This window comes from Bubalus bubalis, chromosome 2, assembly GCF_019923935.1.
Source record: "Bubalus bubalis isolate 160015118507 breed Murrah chromosome 2, NDDB_SH_1, whole genome shotgun sequence".
In the NCBI taxonomy this organism is placed as follows: Eukaryota; Metazoa; Chordata; class Mammalia; order Artiodactyla; family Bovidae; genus Bubalus; species Bubalus bubalis.
The window spans coordinates 54,470,418-54,484,259 of NC_059158.1; the positions used below are offsets into that span (position 1 = coordinate 54,470,418).

General features: G+C 42.8%; 1 protein-coding gene across 1 annotated transcript; it reads right to left on the bottom strand.

Annotated features, from left to right (window-relative positions):
- Positions 1 to 8,192: 8,192 nt before the first annotated feature.
- LOC102408414 (tubulin-specific chaperone A) lies at positions 8,193 to 8,732 on the bottom strand. Its single transcript, XM_006056961.3, has one exon. It carries the CDS (start codon positions 8,705 to 8,707, stop codon positions 8,381 to 8,383), a length of 327 nt encoding a protein of 108 aa, XP_006057023.1. The 5' UTR covers positions 8,708 to 8,732; the 3' UTR covers positions 8,193 to 8,380.
- Between the last annotated feature and the right edge of the window lie 5,110 nt (positions 8,733 to 13,842).

The window sequence follows — 13,842 nt, forward strand, 5'->3', positions numbered from 1 at the left end:
AATATTGTATTGGTTTGCCAAATATTGAATTGAATCCACCACAGGTATACATGTTCCCCATCCTGAACCCTCCTCCCTCCTCCCTCCCCATACCATCCCTTTGGGTCGTCCCAGTGCACCAGCCCCAAGCATCCAGTATTGTGCATCGAACCTGGACTGGCAACTCGTTTCATACATGATAATATACATGTTTCAATGCCATTCTCCCAAATCTTCCCACCCTCTCCCTCTCCCACAGAGTCCATAAGACTGTTCTATACATCAGTGTCTCTTTTGCTGTCTCGTATACAGGGTTATTGTTACCATCTTTCTAAATTCCATATATATGTGTTAGTATACTGTATTGGTGTTTTTCTTTCTGGCTTACTTCACTCTGTATAATAGGCTCCAGTTTCATCCACCTCATTAGAACTGATTCAAATGTATTCTTTTTAATGGCCGAGTAATACTTCATTGTGTATATGTACCACTGCTTTCTCATCCATTCATCTGCTGATGGGCATCTAGGTTGCTTCCATGTCCTGGCTATTATAAACAGTGCTGCAATGAACATTGGGGGTACACATGTCTCTTTCCCTTCTGGTTTCCTCAGTGTGTATGCCCAGCAGTGGGATTGCTAGATCATAAGGCAGTTCTATTTCCAGTTTTTAAAGGAATCTCCACACTATTCTCCATAGTGGCTGTACTAGTTTGCATTCCCACCAACAGTGTAAGAGGGCTCCCTTTTCTCCACACCCTCTCCAGCATTTATTGCTTGTCGACTTTTGGATTGCAGCCATTCTGACTGGCATGAAATGGTACCTCATAGTGGTTTTGATTTGCATTTCTCTGATAATGAGTGATGTTGAGCATCTTTTCATGTGTTTGTTAGCCATCTGTATGTCTTCTTTGGAGAAATGTCTATTTAGTTCTTTGGCCCATTTTTTGATTGGGTCATTTATTTTTCTGGAGTTGAGCTGTAGGAGTTGCTTGTATATTCTCAAGATTAGTTGTTTGTCAGTTGCTTCATTTGCTATTGTTTTCTCCCATTCTGAAGGCTGTCTTTTCACCTTGCTAATAGTTTTCTTTGTTGTGCAGAAGCTTTCAAGTTTAATTAGGTCCCGTTTGTTTATTTTTGCTTTTATTTCCAATATTCTGGGAAGTGGGTCATAGAGGATCCTGTTGTGATGTATGTCGGAGAGTGTTTTGCCTATGTTCTCCTCTAGGAGTTTTATAGTTTCTGGTCTTACGTTTAGATCTTTAATCCATTTTGAGTTTATTTTTGTGTATGGTGTTAGAAAGTGTTCTAGTTTCATTCTTTTACAAGTGGTTGACCAGTTTTCCCAGCACCACTTGTTAAAGATATTGTCTTTAATCCATTGTATATTCTTGCCTCCTTTGTCAAAGATAAGGTGTCCATATGTGCGTGGATTTATCTCTGGGCTTTCTATTTTGTTCCATTGATCTACATTTCTGTTTTTGTGCCAGTACCATACTGTCTTGATGACTGTGGCTTTGTAGTAGAGCCTGAAGTCAGGTAGGTTGATTCCTCCAGTTCCATTCTTCTTTCTAAAGATAGCTTTGGATATTTGAGGTTTTTTGCATTTCCATACAAATTGTGAAATAATTTGTTCTAGCTCTGTGAAGAATACCGTTGGTAGCTTGATAGGGATTGCATTGAATCTATAAATTGCTTTGGGTAGTATACTCATTTTCACTATATTGATTCTTCCAATCCATGAACATGGTATATTTCTCCATCTATTAGTGTCCTCTTTGATTTCTTTCACCAGTGTTTTATAGTTTTCTATATATAGGTCTTTAGTTTCTTTAGGTAGATATATTCCTAAGTATTTTATTCTTTCCGTTGCAATGGTGAATGGAATTGTTTCCTTAATTTCTCTTTCTGTTTTCTCATTATTAGTGTATAGGAATGCAAGGGATTTCTGTGTGTTGATTTTATATCCTGCAACTTTACTATAATCATTGATTAGTTCTAGTAATTTTCTGGTGGAGTCTTTAGGGTTTTCTATGTAGAGGATCATGTCATCTGCAAATCATGGGAGTTTTAATTCTTCTTTTCCAATTTGGATTCCTTTGATTTCTTTTTCTGCTCTGATTGCTGTAGCCAAAACTTCCAAAACTATGTTGAATAGTACTGGTGAAAGTGGGCACCCTTGTCTTGTTCCTGACTTTAGAGGAAATGCTTTCAGTTTTTCACCATTGAGGATACTGTTTGCTGTGGGTTTGTGGGTTTTTATTATGTTGAGGTATGCTCCTTCTATTCCTGTTTTCTGGAGAGTTTTTTTTTTTTTTTTTTTTTTATCATAAATGGATGTTGAATTTTGTCAAAGGCTTTCTCTGCATCTATTGAGATAATCATATGGTTTTTATTTTTCAATTTGTTAATGTGGTGTATTACATTGATTGATTTGCAGATATTGAAGAATCCTTGCATCCCTGGGATAAAGCCCACTTGGTCATGGTGTATGATCTTTTTAATATGTTGTTGGATTCTGATTGCTAGAATTTTGTTAAGGATTTTTGCATCTATGTTCATCAGTGATATTGGCCTGTAGTTTTCTTTTTTTGTGGGATCTTTGTCAGGTTTTGGTATTAGGGTGATGGTGGCCTTATAGAATGCATTTGGAAGTTTACCTTCCTCTGCAATTTTCTGGAAGAGTTTGAGCAGGATAGGTGTTAGCTCTTCTCTAAATTTTCGGTAGAATTCAGCTGTGAAGCCGTCTGGACCTGGGCTTTTGTTTGCTGGAAGATTTTTGATTACAGTTTCAATTTCCGTGCTTGTGATGCATCTGTTAAGATTTTCTATTTCTTCCTGGTCCAGTTTTGGAAAGTTGTACTTTTCTAAGAATTTGTCCATTTCTTCCACGTTGTCCATTTTATTGGCATATAATTGTTGATAGTAGTCTCTTATGATCCTTTGTATTTCTGTGTTGTCTGTTGTGATCTCTTCATTTTCATTTCTAATTTTATTGATTTGATTTTTCTCCCTTTGTTTCTTGATGAATCTGGCTAATGGTTTGTCAATTTTATTTATCCTTTCAAAGAACCAGCTTTTGGCTTTGTTGATTTTTGCTATGGTCTCTTTTGTTTCTTTTGCATTTATTTCTGCCCTAATTTTTAAGATTTCTTTCCTTCTACTAACCCTGGGGTTCTTCATTTCTTCCTTTTTTAGTTGCTTTAGGTGTAGAGTTAGGTTATTTATTTGACTTTTTTCTTGTTTCTTGAGGTATGCCTGTATTGCTATGAACTTTCCCCTTAGGACTGCTTTTACAGTGTCCCACAGGTTTTGGGTTGTTGTGTTTTCATTTTCATTCATTTCTATGCAAATTTTGATTTCTTTCTTGATTTCTTCTGTGATTTGTTGGTTTTTCAGCAGCGTGTTGTTCAGCATCCATATGTTGGAATTTTTAATAGTTTTTCTTCTGTAATTGATATCTAATCTTACTGCATTGTGGTCAGAAAAGATACTTGGAATGATTTCTATTTTTTTGAATTTACCAAGGCTAGATTTATGGCCCAGGATATGATCTATCCTGGAGAAGGTTCCGTGTGCTCTTGAGAAAAAGGTGAAATTCATTGTTTTGGGATGAAATGTCCTATAGATATCAATTAGGTCTAACTGGTCTATTACATCATTTAAAGTTTGTGTTTCCTTGTTAATTTCTGTTTAGTTGATCTATCCATAGGTGTGAGTGGGGTATTAAAGTCTCCCACTATTATTGTGTTATTGTTAATTTCTCCTTTCATACTTGTTAGCATTTGTCTTACATATTGCGGTGCTCCCGTGTTGGGTGCATATATATTTACAATTGTTATATCTTCTTCTTGGATTGATCCTTTGATCATTATGTAGTGACCATCTTTGTCTCTTTTCACAGTCTTTGTTTTAAAGTCTATTTTATCTGATATGAGTATTGCTACTCCTGCTTTCTTTTGGTCCCTATTTGCATGGAAAATCTTTGTCCAGCCCTTCACTTTCAGTCTGTATGTGTCCCCTGTTTTGAGGTGGGTCTCTTGTAGACAACATATGTAGGGGCCTTGTTTTTGTATCCGTTCAGCCAGTCTTTGTCTTTTGGTTGGGGCATTCAACCCATTTACATTTAAGGTAATTACTGATAAGTATGATCCCGTTGCCATTTACTTTATTGTTTGGGGTTCATTTTTGTGTTTTCTGTCTAGAGAATATCGTTTAGTATTTGTTGGAGAGCTGGTTTGGTGGTGCTGAATTCTCTCAGCTTTTGCTTGTCTGAAAAGCTTTTGATTTCTCCTTCATATTTGAATGAGATCCTTGCTGGGTACAATAATCTGGGTTTTAGGTTATTTTCCTTCCTCACTTTAAGTATGTCTTGCCATTCCCTCCTGGCTTGAAGAGTTTCTATTGAAAGATCAGCTGTTATCCTTATGGGAATTCCCTTGTGTTATTTGTTGTTTTTCCCTTGCTGGTTTTAATGTTTGTTCTTTGTGTTTGATCTTTGTTAATTTGATTAATATGCGTCTTGGGGTGTTTTGCCTTGGGTTTATCCTGTCTGGGACTCTCTGGGTTTCTTGGACTTGAGTGATTATTTCCTTCCCCATTTTAGGGAAGTTTTCAACTATTATCTCCTCAAGTATTTTCTCATGGTCTTTCTTTTTGTCTTCTTCTTCTGGGACCCCTATGATTCGAATGTTGTAGTGTTTAATATTGTCCTGGAGGTCTCTGAGATTGTCCTCATTTCTTTTAATTCGTTTTTCTTTTTTCCTCTCTGATTCATTTATTTCTACCATTCTATCTTCTAATTCGCTAATCCTATCTTCTGCCTCTGTTATTCTACTATTTGTTGCCTCCAGAGTGTTTTTAATTTCACTTATTGCATTATTCATTATATATTGACTCTTTTTTATTTCTTCTAAGTCCTTGTTAAACCTTTCTTGCATCTTCTCAATCCTTGCCTCCAGGCTATTTATCTGTGATTCCATTTTAATTTCAAGATTTTGGATCACTTTCACTATCATTATTCGGAATTCTTTATCAAGTAGATTCCCTATCTCTTCCTCTTTGGTTTGGTTTGGTTTGGTGGGCATTTATCCTGTTCCTTTATCTGCTGGCTATTCCTCTGTCTCTTCATCTTGTTTAAATTGCTGAGTTTGGGGTGTCCTTTCTGTATTCTGGCAGTTTGTGGAGTTCTCTTTATTGTGGCATTTCCTCACTGTGTGTGGGTTTGTACAGGTGGCTTGTCAAGGTTTCTTGGTTAGGGAAGCTTGTGTCGGTGTTCTGGTGGGTGGAGCTGTATTTCTTCTCTCTGGAGTGCAATGAAGTGTCCAGTAATGAGTTATGAGATGTCTATGGTTTTGGGGTGACTTTGGGCAGGCTGTATCTTGGAACTCAGGGCTGTGTTCCTTTGTTGCTGGAGAATTTGTTTGGCATGTCAGAACTTGTTGGCCCTTGGGTGGTGCTTGGTTTCAGTGTAGGTATGGAGGCGTTTGATGAGCTCCTGTCAATTAATGTTCCCTGGAGTCAGGAGTTCCCTGGAGTCAGGGTTTGGACTTAAGCCTCCTGCTTCCAGTTATCGTCTTATTTTTACAGTAGTTTCAAAACTTCTCCTTCTATACAGCACCATTGATAAAACATCACAGGGTTTTAATCTATTGCCTGTAGCTTCTAAGGCGGTTCCCTCTGTTATAGCTTCTTCTGTTTGCTGGTCTCTTCAGTGTCTGGTTTCCGCCCTGACACAAAGGGGACAGTGGAGGACACTTTTTTTTTTTTTTTTTTAGGCTCACTTGTTCAGTCATGCTGTGGGGAGGGAGGAACGCTGCAAACAAATAACACTGGAGTGTGCTCACAGTGCCTCAGCCACACTTGGTCTGCCTCTGCTCACGGTGCGTGTAGCCTCCCTGCCCACACTGCTCAGGCTCTAGGCTGCTCCTCCGGGAACCATCGGTGGCTGGCCCTGGGCTGCTTGCACCTCCCAGGTCCAAGCCGCTCAGGTTCAGGCACTCAGGTAGTCCTCAGAGGCGCAGACTCAGTTGGGCCTGCGTTTTGTGCCCTTCCCAGGTCCGAGCAGCTCAGGTGATGAGGTGTTTGGCGATCGTGATTGCTGCGACTTATCACCTCCCCGCTGCTCAGTTATCTAGGTGTACAACCAGTGCACCTTCTCAGGCAGATGTTGACCGTCCAGACCCCCAAGAAGTTTTAGTTAGCGAAGAAGCCTGCTTACAGTTTATAGATAATGTCTCTCTGGGGCTGCAATTGCCCCCTTCTGGCTCTGGCTGCCTGTCACCAGAGGGGGATGGTCTGCAGCCTGCTATCTCTGTTCAGTCCTTTGTTCCATGCACGGGCCTAGCAGTGTCTTAGGTTAGGGCTGGCTTTTCGCATGGTAGATATCCCACAGTCTGGTTTGCTAGCCCAGATTATTTTGCTCAGATAGCGCTCAGGGTATTTAGGCCAGATTCTTACTCTAAGCGATGCCGCCGGTGCCGCGCCTCCCTGCCCAGCCCCCACTTGCTAATGGCGTGTGCAGGCGTCTGCGCTGCTTCTCCACTGGGGGAGTTACCGGGTTTTAATTGTTTATTTATTTTTCCTCCCTGTTATGTTGCCCTCTGTGCTTCCAAGGCTCGGCACAGATTTGGCAGTGAGAATGTTTCCTGGTGTTTGGAAACTTCTCTCTTTTTAAGACTCCTTTCCCGGGGCAGAACTCCGTCCCTCCCTCTTTTGTCTCTTTTTTTGTCTTTTATATTTTTTCCTACCTCCTTTCGAAGACTTGGGTTGCTTTTCTGGGTGCCTGATGTCCTCTGTCGGCATTCAGAAGTTGTTTTGTGGAATTTACTCGGCGTTTAAATGTTCTTTTGAATTTGTGGGGGAGAAAGTGTTCTCCCCGTCCTACTCCTCTGCCATCTTAGCTCCTAGCCCCCTACCTTGAACTCTTTATTAGGCATATCACTTATTTTCACTTTGCTCAGTTCTTCTTCTGAGTTTTCGTCTTATTCTTTTGTTTGGACTACATTCCTCTGTATTTTCATTTTGCCTGACTCTCTTTTTAGTTCTACATATTGGGTATATCAGGTTTCCCAGGTGGTAAAGCATCTGCCTGCCAATGCAGGAGACTCAGGAGATATTGATTCACTCCCTGGGTTGGGGAGATCCTCTGGAGAAGGAAATGGTAACTCACTTCAGTATTCTTGCCTGAGAAATCCCATGAACAAAGGAGCCTGGCAGGCTACAGTCCATGGGGTTACAAAAGAGTCAGACACAAACTAGCAACTAAACAACAACATCATTGGTATATCAGTTACATTTTCCAGTCCTGGAGAATCACCTTATGTGGGAGATGTGTGTGTCCCAGCAGAGCACTCCCCTCTGTTCCTGGAGCTCCGTGTTCTAGGGGTGCGTCTTGTTTGTGCTGCATGGGTCTGGGTGATGTGATCGGACAATCACAGAGCTGGCTCCTGGCCCTACTGGCTGTCAGGTCTTTCTTCATGTGAAGGTTGCCAGTCACTGTATGAAGGGCTAGTCCCAGAGGAGTGGCTAGTTGGGGGTTCCAGGGAGTCCTGGGGCTGGTGCCATTTGTGGCTCTATGTGGTTCTTCTCATAGCTGGCTGCTTGAGACTTGGTTTCAGGACTGACTCCAGCTGGCTGGTGGGCAGTGAGCCCCAGACAAGAGGCTAGAGGGAAGATTCCGATCTGATATTTGTCAGCACCAGTGTTTTTGTGGGGGAGCAAAATCCCCAAAATGGCTTCACCACTGTCTATGTCTCTAGGGAGAGTGTTAGCTGCCTCCTGGAGACTCTCCAAGATCAGCAGGTGGATCTGATCCAGGCTTTTTTAAAAATTACTGCCTCTGCACTGGGTCTTGGAGTGTGAGATTTTGCCCTTCAAGAGTGGAGTCTCTATTTCCTACAGCTTCTGACTCTCCTAAAGCAAACCCCTGGCCTTCAAGACCAGATCTTCTGGGGGCTTATCTTCTCAATGCAGGATCTTTGGCTGGGGTGTTTCTACCCCTCACTCCTTGGAGAAAACCTCTGCAGTTGTGATTATCTTTCTTTATGGAAGTCGCCCACCTGGAGTTTGGGCTTTGACTGTACCATGAATCCACCCCTCCTACATGCCTCTTTGTGGTTCCCTCTTTATATCTTTATTTGTAGGAGATCTTTTCTGCTAGCCTTCAGGTTGTTCTCATAGATAGTTACTCTGTAAATAGTTGTAATTTTTTTTGTATGAAAGAAGCAATTTTATTAGATGAACTCATTTATTTGACACATTAAATTAGGCAAAGAAAAATATATGCACTTCATAAAAAGAATCACATTTTCATACTACTTGAACACATAGCAGTGGTCAAAAATAATGAATTGTGGAATGGATCCCAGGATTTAATGCAAAAAATACCCTGTACAGAAAAATTCAGGCTTCTAAATTCACTGAATCCAGTACTAAACGTGCCTCCTTATATTTCTCAGCTTCTTCCAAGTCTTTTTTGCTCTCTAATAATTGCAGAAGATCAGTGTGTGCAGCTTCCAACCTGCGCTGGCAGTCTGGAATCACCGTCCAGGACTCCTGTAGGATCTCAGCCTGTTTTTTAATAGCATAATTTTCACCATCTTTGGCTTTCATTTTTTCAGTCTTTTCTTCTTGTTGTTTTGCTTCTTTTTCATACATCATTTTTTCTTTGACCAATCTCTTCACCACGCTGGTTTTAATCTTGATCTGCCTCACGTGAGGATTGGCCATGGTCCCTCGAGTGCTGCAGAAAGGAGGGGCTCAAATAGTTGTAATGTTCTTGTGCCTGTAGGAGAAGGTGAGCTCAGGACCTTCTTACTGTGCCATCTTGACTACTCTCTGCCCAAAGTCTTTCAATATTTTATTTTTAAATTAAGAGAAAACTGTGTGCTTATGCTAATTTTAATTTCATAACACCTTTGGTTAACTGTCAAAAATTCTTTAAGTGAATTGAGAGTTTTCTGCCTGATTTTTCACCTGGACTTTGAGTGTGAATGTGTGTATATATGTATGTATGTATGTGTGTGTGATATATATGTAGGCTGAAAACAATGCAGCTGTGACCCTTTGGTGTGATTTTTCTTTTGTGACAAACTACAGTGAATTCCCTATATTAAGACCTATATTGTTTTTGTTCACTGATGGATGAAAGTAAAAACAGATCAGAGCCCACACTGTAGCTTTTCTATTTTAAGTATGTGACATACATTGAGCTCAGTTCTCCAAGTGGGGTCTTCCTTGCTATAAGCACTTTTCTCATCTTCACGAGCCAAAGGTTGAGGAGCTCCTCCAGGACTTCACATGCACACACCCAACACCTGCATGCAGGTTTAGGATGGACACAATGTCTGGACTCTGCTGGACTGTTTGCTGGTGAAGGGAGAGGGAGGAGGTATCTCCCCTCACAAAGGGGTTAAGTGCCTTCCCAGTATCAAGCTTCAGCAGAAGGCTGTGGGGAGAGAGCCCAGGGTGATGTCGATGAGGCCAGAATGAGGAGAGTGAGGGTGCGAGCTTAGTCCCTTTTATTTCATTAGTTTTAGGAGATGGTCCTTCTTATTACCTTGTTTTGAAAGTGAGAAAATTAAAGTTTAAAGGTTGGTTGGTTTGTTGTTGTTTAATTGTTAAGTCATGTCCAGCTCTTTGGCCAACCCACGGACTGTAGACTGCCAGGCTCCTGTGTTCATGGAATTTTCCAGGCAAGAATACTGAAGTGGGTTGCTATTTCCTTCTCCAAGTGGTCTTCCTGACTCAGGGATTGAGCCCATGCTTCCTGCATTGGTTGGCAGATTCTTTATTATGGAGCCACCTGGGAAGCCCTAGATGGAGTGGTTTAACTTGTCCCAAATCTTGTAATTGAAACTGGGGAGCCATTTAATCTGTGTAGGTAACCTCACAGATGAATTCTGCATCCCTCATTACAGAGGAGGTGGGGAGGAAGCATGGCCCTCAGGGACTGAGCAGGCCCCCAGGGGCTTGTTTTCAGATGAGATCAGTCCAGGTGGAAACCACGCCAACCACACAAGAGCTGTGGTCCTAATGAGTGCAGAACTGGGAAACAGGACATCTCCGTTCAAAGACAGAGGTTCATGTGTTACCTACCCAGTCTCTCTCCAGTCAGGTGTGAGTGTGTGAATGAGCATGCCAAAGACAGAGAGTGTGTAAAGTGCACAAGATGGTACATGGGTACAATCTCAAATTTTTTTAAAAAATGAGCCAGAACAAAGAGTACCAAGTTATATATGACCAGGACCCAGACAGGCCACACTAGGACACAAGCTGGGCTGAAGGATGAATGCCTGCAGAGTGCTCTGGTGGGACTTAACAGTCAGGACACAAGCTCCTCATGAAACATAGTGGGCAGAGTCAGGGTCTGAGTATCCCAGTGCTTTGGAAGGACCTGGAGCTTGGTGGTGCTTTCAAAGATTGATGAGTGGATGCATGAGTGAGCAAAAAAAAAAAAAAAAAGACTCATATGATCGAGGCCAAGAGGGTCTTCCTACAAATTTCATTTTTGAGGTTGGATGACTGGGGCTTCAAAAATCGAGAATGTCCTTGGGATCAGGTATTCTACTTTGGCCACCTGACATGAACAGCCAATTCATTGGAAAAGACCCTGATGCTGGGAAAGATTGAAGGCAAAAAGAGAGGGGGAGGCAGAGGATGAGATGGTTAGATAACATTACCAACACAATGGACATTAATTTGAGAAAACTCTGGGACATAGTGGAGGACAGAGGAGCCTGGTGTGCTACAGTCCATGGGGGTCACAAACAATTGTACATGACTTAGTGATTGAACAACAGCAACAATAACAATTCTTTGCATAACTTTGGTAAATAACTTAAAATTTTGACACCTCAGCTTCCTCATTACTGCACTGCAGGCCTGTTAGGAAGATTGAACAGGCTGCAGGAGGAGACACATTAGAACCATAGGTACAGGGCTGGGAGCTGGAACACTCCTATTTGTCCTTTAGTGACAACTTCCCTTCCATGGCTTTTATTTCCCCCTCCATGTATGAGCTTGTTTGCACTGTCTCTTTCCTTCTCTGTTTCTGCCACCTTTTATCTGTGCCTCTGTCTAATATGATCATGAAACCTGAATTCAATGCAACCCCATTAACTAAAATTCTCTCACCAATTGCACATGCTTTCTCTGTCTCTCATTTCCAACCTTTGAGGTAGAGGTGATTGATGGATGATTAGCCAATGGATCACTTGGTTTGATCTGTTCTCATCCAATAACTTTTGTTGGGAGTGGTCGTATTGTGGGAGGAGCAAGCAAACTGGTAGACAATCTGGGGATTAATCCTCCAGAGCCTGTACTGGTGGGATGTGTGATTGGTGCAGGAGCTGCTGGACACAGGCTAGCTTTTCTCTCCCTGGAAGCATTGCTTTGCTCCTCCTCCTCTGAGTTGGCCTCTGCTGGTGGATCTTCAAGAAGATGGAGGAACCTGTGTTTGGAGGAGTTCACCAGAACCATTTGGTAAATTCATGTCTTGGAATCACCAGGATTTTGCTGCTAAGATTCACTTCCTTCCCTTTTGCTGTCCTGTTATTTGCAAGATGCTATCTCAAGCAAATTTATACTTTCAATCATTTGGAAGGAAAAGGAAGGGTGATTTCTCATACATGCACACTTTCCCTTCTGCTTCACAGTTGCCAGCTGCTCTGTGAAGTTGTAATTCAATTGCTTAAAACAAACAAACAAAAAAACTAAACAACCACAAACAAATCAAAATGCACTATCTTTCAGTGAGAGGGAACAGGATTCTAAGTTAACTGTGGTCTTTTACCCAAAATCAGTAATAGTTTATCAGTTTACCTCATGTAATTATAAGATTAAGTTCAGTCTCAAAGCAAGCAGAGGAAAACTGACAGGGTGTGCCTATGTCCCAGGATGTCAAGATGACAGCGATTCAGAAAGCAGTGACTGCTTATCAGTGCAGGGTGGGAGGATGCTCATGTCATTGGCTGAAGGTGCATTTTCCCCATCTGGGTTGCAGGGCAAGTATTAGGTGAGCAGGCAAAGAAATTGGGTATTTGAACTTGCTTGGAAGAGCTGCTCCTTCAAATCCCTCCCCAGATTGGGGTGGAGAGCAGCAGTGGGGTGGGCAGGAAAGCTGCCAGGGGAGATTGTGTTTCCTTAGTGCCCACAGTGCTGCCAAGGAGCCTGGGTGAACCTGTGGGTGGCTCCACAAGCCCCACTGGCAAGCCTTGCAGACTTGGGGAGCCTGACTGGGGGGTGGGGAAGCGAGTCCAGAGGCATCTCATCTGAATAGGAACATCCTAGAGTGATGGCATCTGAACAGAACCTTTGTCTAAATGCAACCCAAAGTTCACTCCCACCTGGAAACCAGCCTGGAGGGCAGCAGTTCTGGAGAGGAGGAGAAGCTGGTGAAGAAGCTTCACTAGTCTCCGAGTTTCTGTGTGTCCCTGGGCTCCATGAACCTGGCCTGGGGAGTGCTCATTTGGGCAGGGCTCCATTTCAGACATAGAGATGCCTCAGAACTCAGAGAGAGTTGGAGGCAGATGGCAGAGCTAGGGATGGGTCCTTTTGTATTCTCTAACTCCCATTGTAAAGGTTAGTCATTGTCCATCTGTCATGTGCCAGATGGCACTGTGGAGCACGGTGGGCCTGACTTTGAGCATTGGCTGCACTAACTTGCTAACTCGTGCCTCTGTAGAGTTCAGGTTTTTCACATTGTGACAGGGACAGGAATGACCACCCCACTGCAGCTGTTTCATAAACATCATGAACATCATGCTGCTCTGTGCCCTCTTGGGGCAGCTGCTCTCTTCCTGTCCTTTGGCTCACGGACACCTCCTTCTAGGGAGCTGCCTGGTTGAGCTCAGGCTCCTTCCATAGCCATCTGGCCCTGGCGTTCCACAGGATCAAGGGATCCTGTTTCCTTCTCTGTGTCTCTGCCTCTGCAGACAACAGGGCCAGGGTTGGCTGGGCTTCCAAAGTGTGACAGGAGCAGAGTCAGACAGGAGGCACACCCAACCTCACCTCCACTGATGCTGGAAACCCACCAACTTTGTGACCTGAGGTTCAATTTCCAGCTCTCTCTAGATAGGAGCTGACCTGAGCAAGCTGGAGTGGTAGAAAGACCAGAGTATTTGAGTTAGCCACAGGCCACTTTTTGTTAATTATGTATCTAATCATTTGATGATTGTGAGTCGATCACTTCGTCCATAGTTTCCAGGCCTGTAAGGTAGGTTGGTGCTAATAGTGCTGTGAAGAGCTTACTAAGGTAAGGTTCCAGAGGTTGGCACTGAGTGGGTCTTCTCTCTGCCTCCCAAGCCTAATAGGGAAAGTGACCTCCAACCCCCTTCAGAGCCTGAATTTCCTCATTGGTAAAATGCTGATGATGTTGATCGTAGGTACCCATTCATTTATTCCCCCCTACCTGCCCTACTGTCATCTGACTGACATTTGTTGGCTGCTCCATCCCAGGAACTGTACCTTGCCCAGGGGATTGCTATGAGACCATAGGCAGCAGCCCACAGCTCCCAGCTGCACACACAATTGAACACTCTGTGAACATGCTAGAACAAGATCTTACCTCCCAGTCCTGCCAGAACAGACAGACAAACAACACTAGGCAGCCACACAATGACCTGGTAACTCCATTGGCTCCTGACTCTCCTCCCACAACAACTCCAGCCTTGATCTGTTCTCCTTGTCTCCCAGATAAAATTTACCAAGACATCTGCTTTTTGAATTGTTTCCCTGTCCTGCAGCACTCAACCTACAATACACTGCTGCTGCCTTGAACGTTTTCCAAAGCCACGGACATAAGCCCCAATCCTATAGTCAGGCTCTCTGGATTCCCTTGCATCAAAGCACCTCATGTCACCTGT

Excerpts from the sequence above, each read along its gene's own strand:
- LOC102408414 (XM_006056961.3), bottom strand. The coding sequence starts at position 8,707 with ATGGCCAATCCTCACGTGAGGCAGATCAAGATTAAAACCAGCGTGGTG.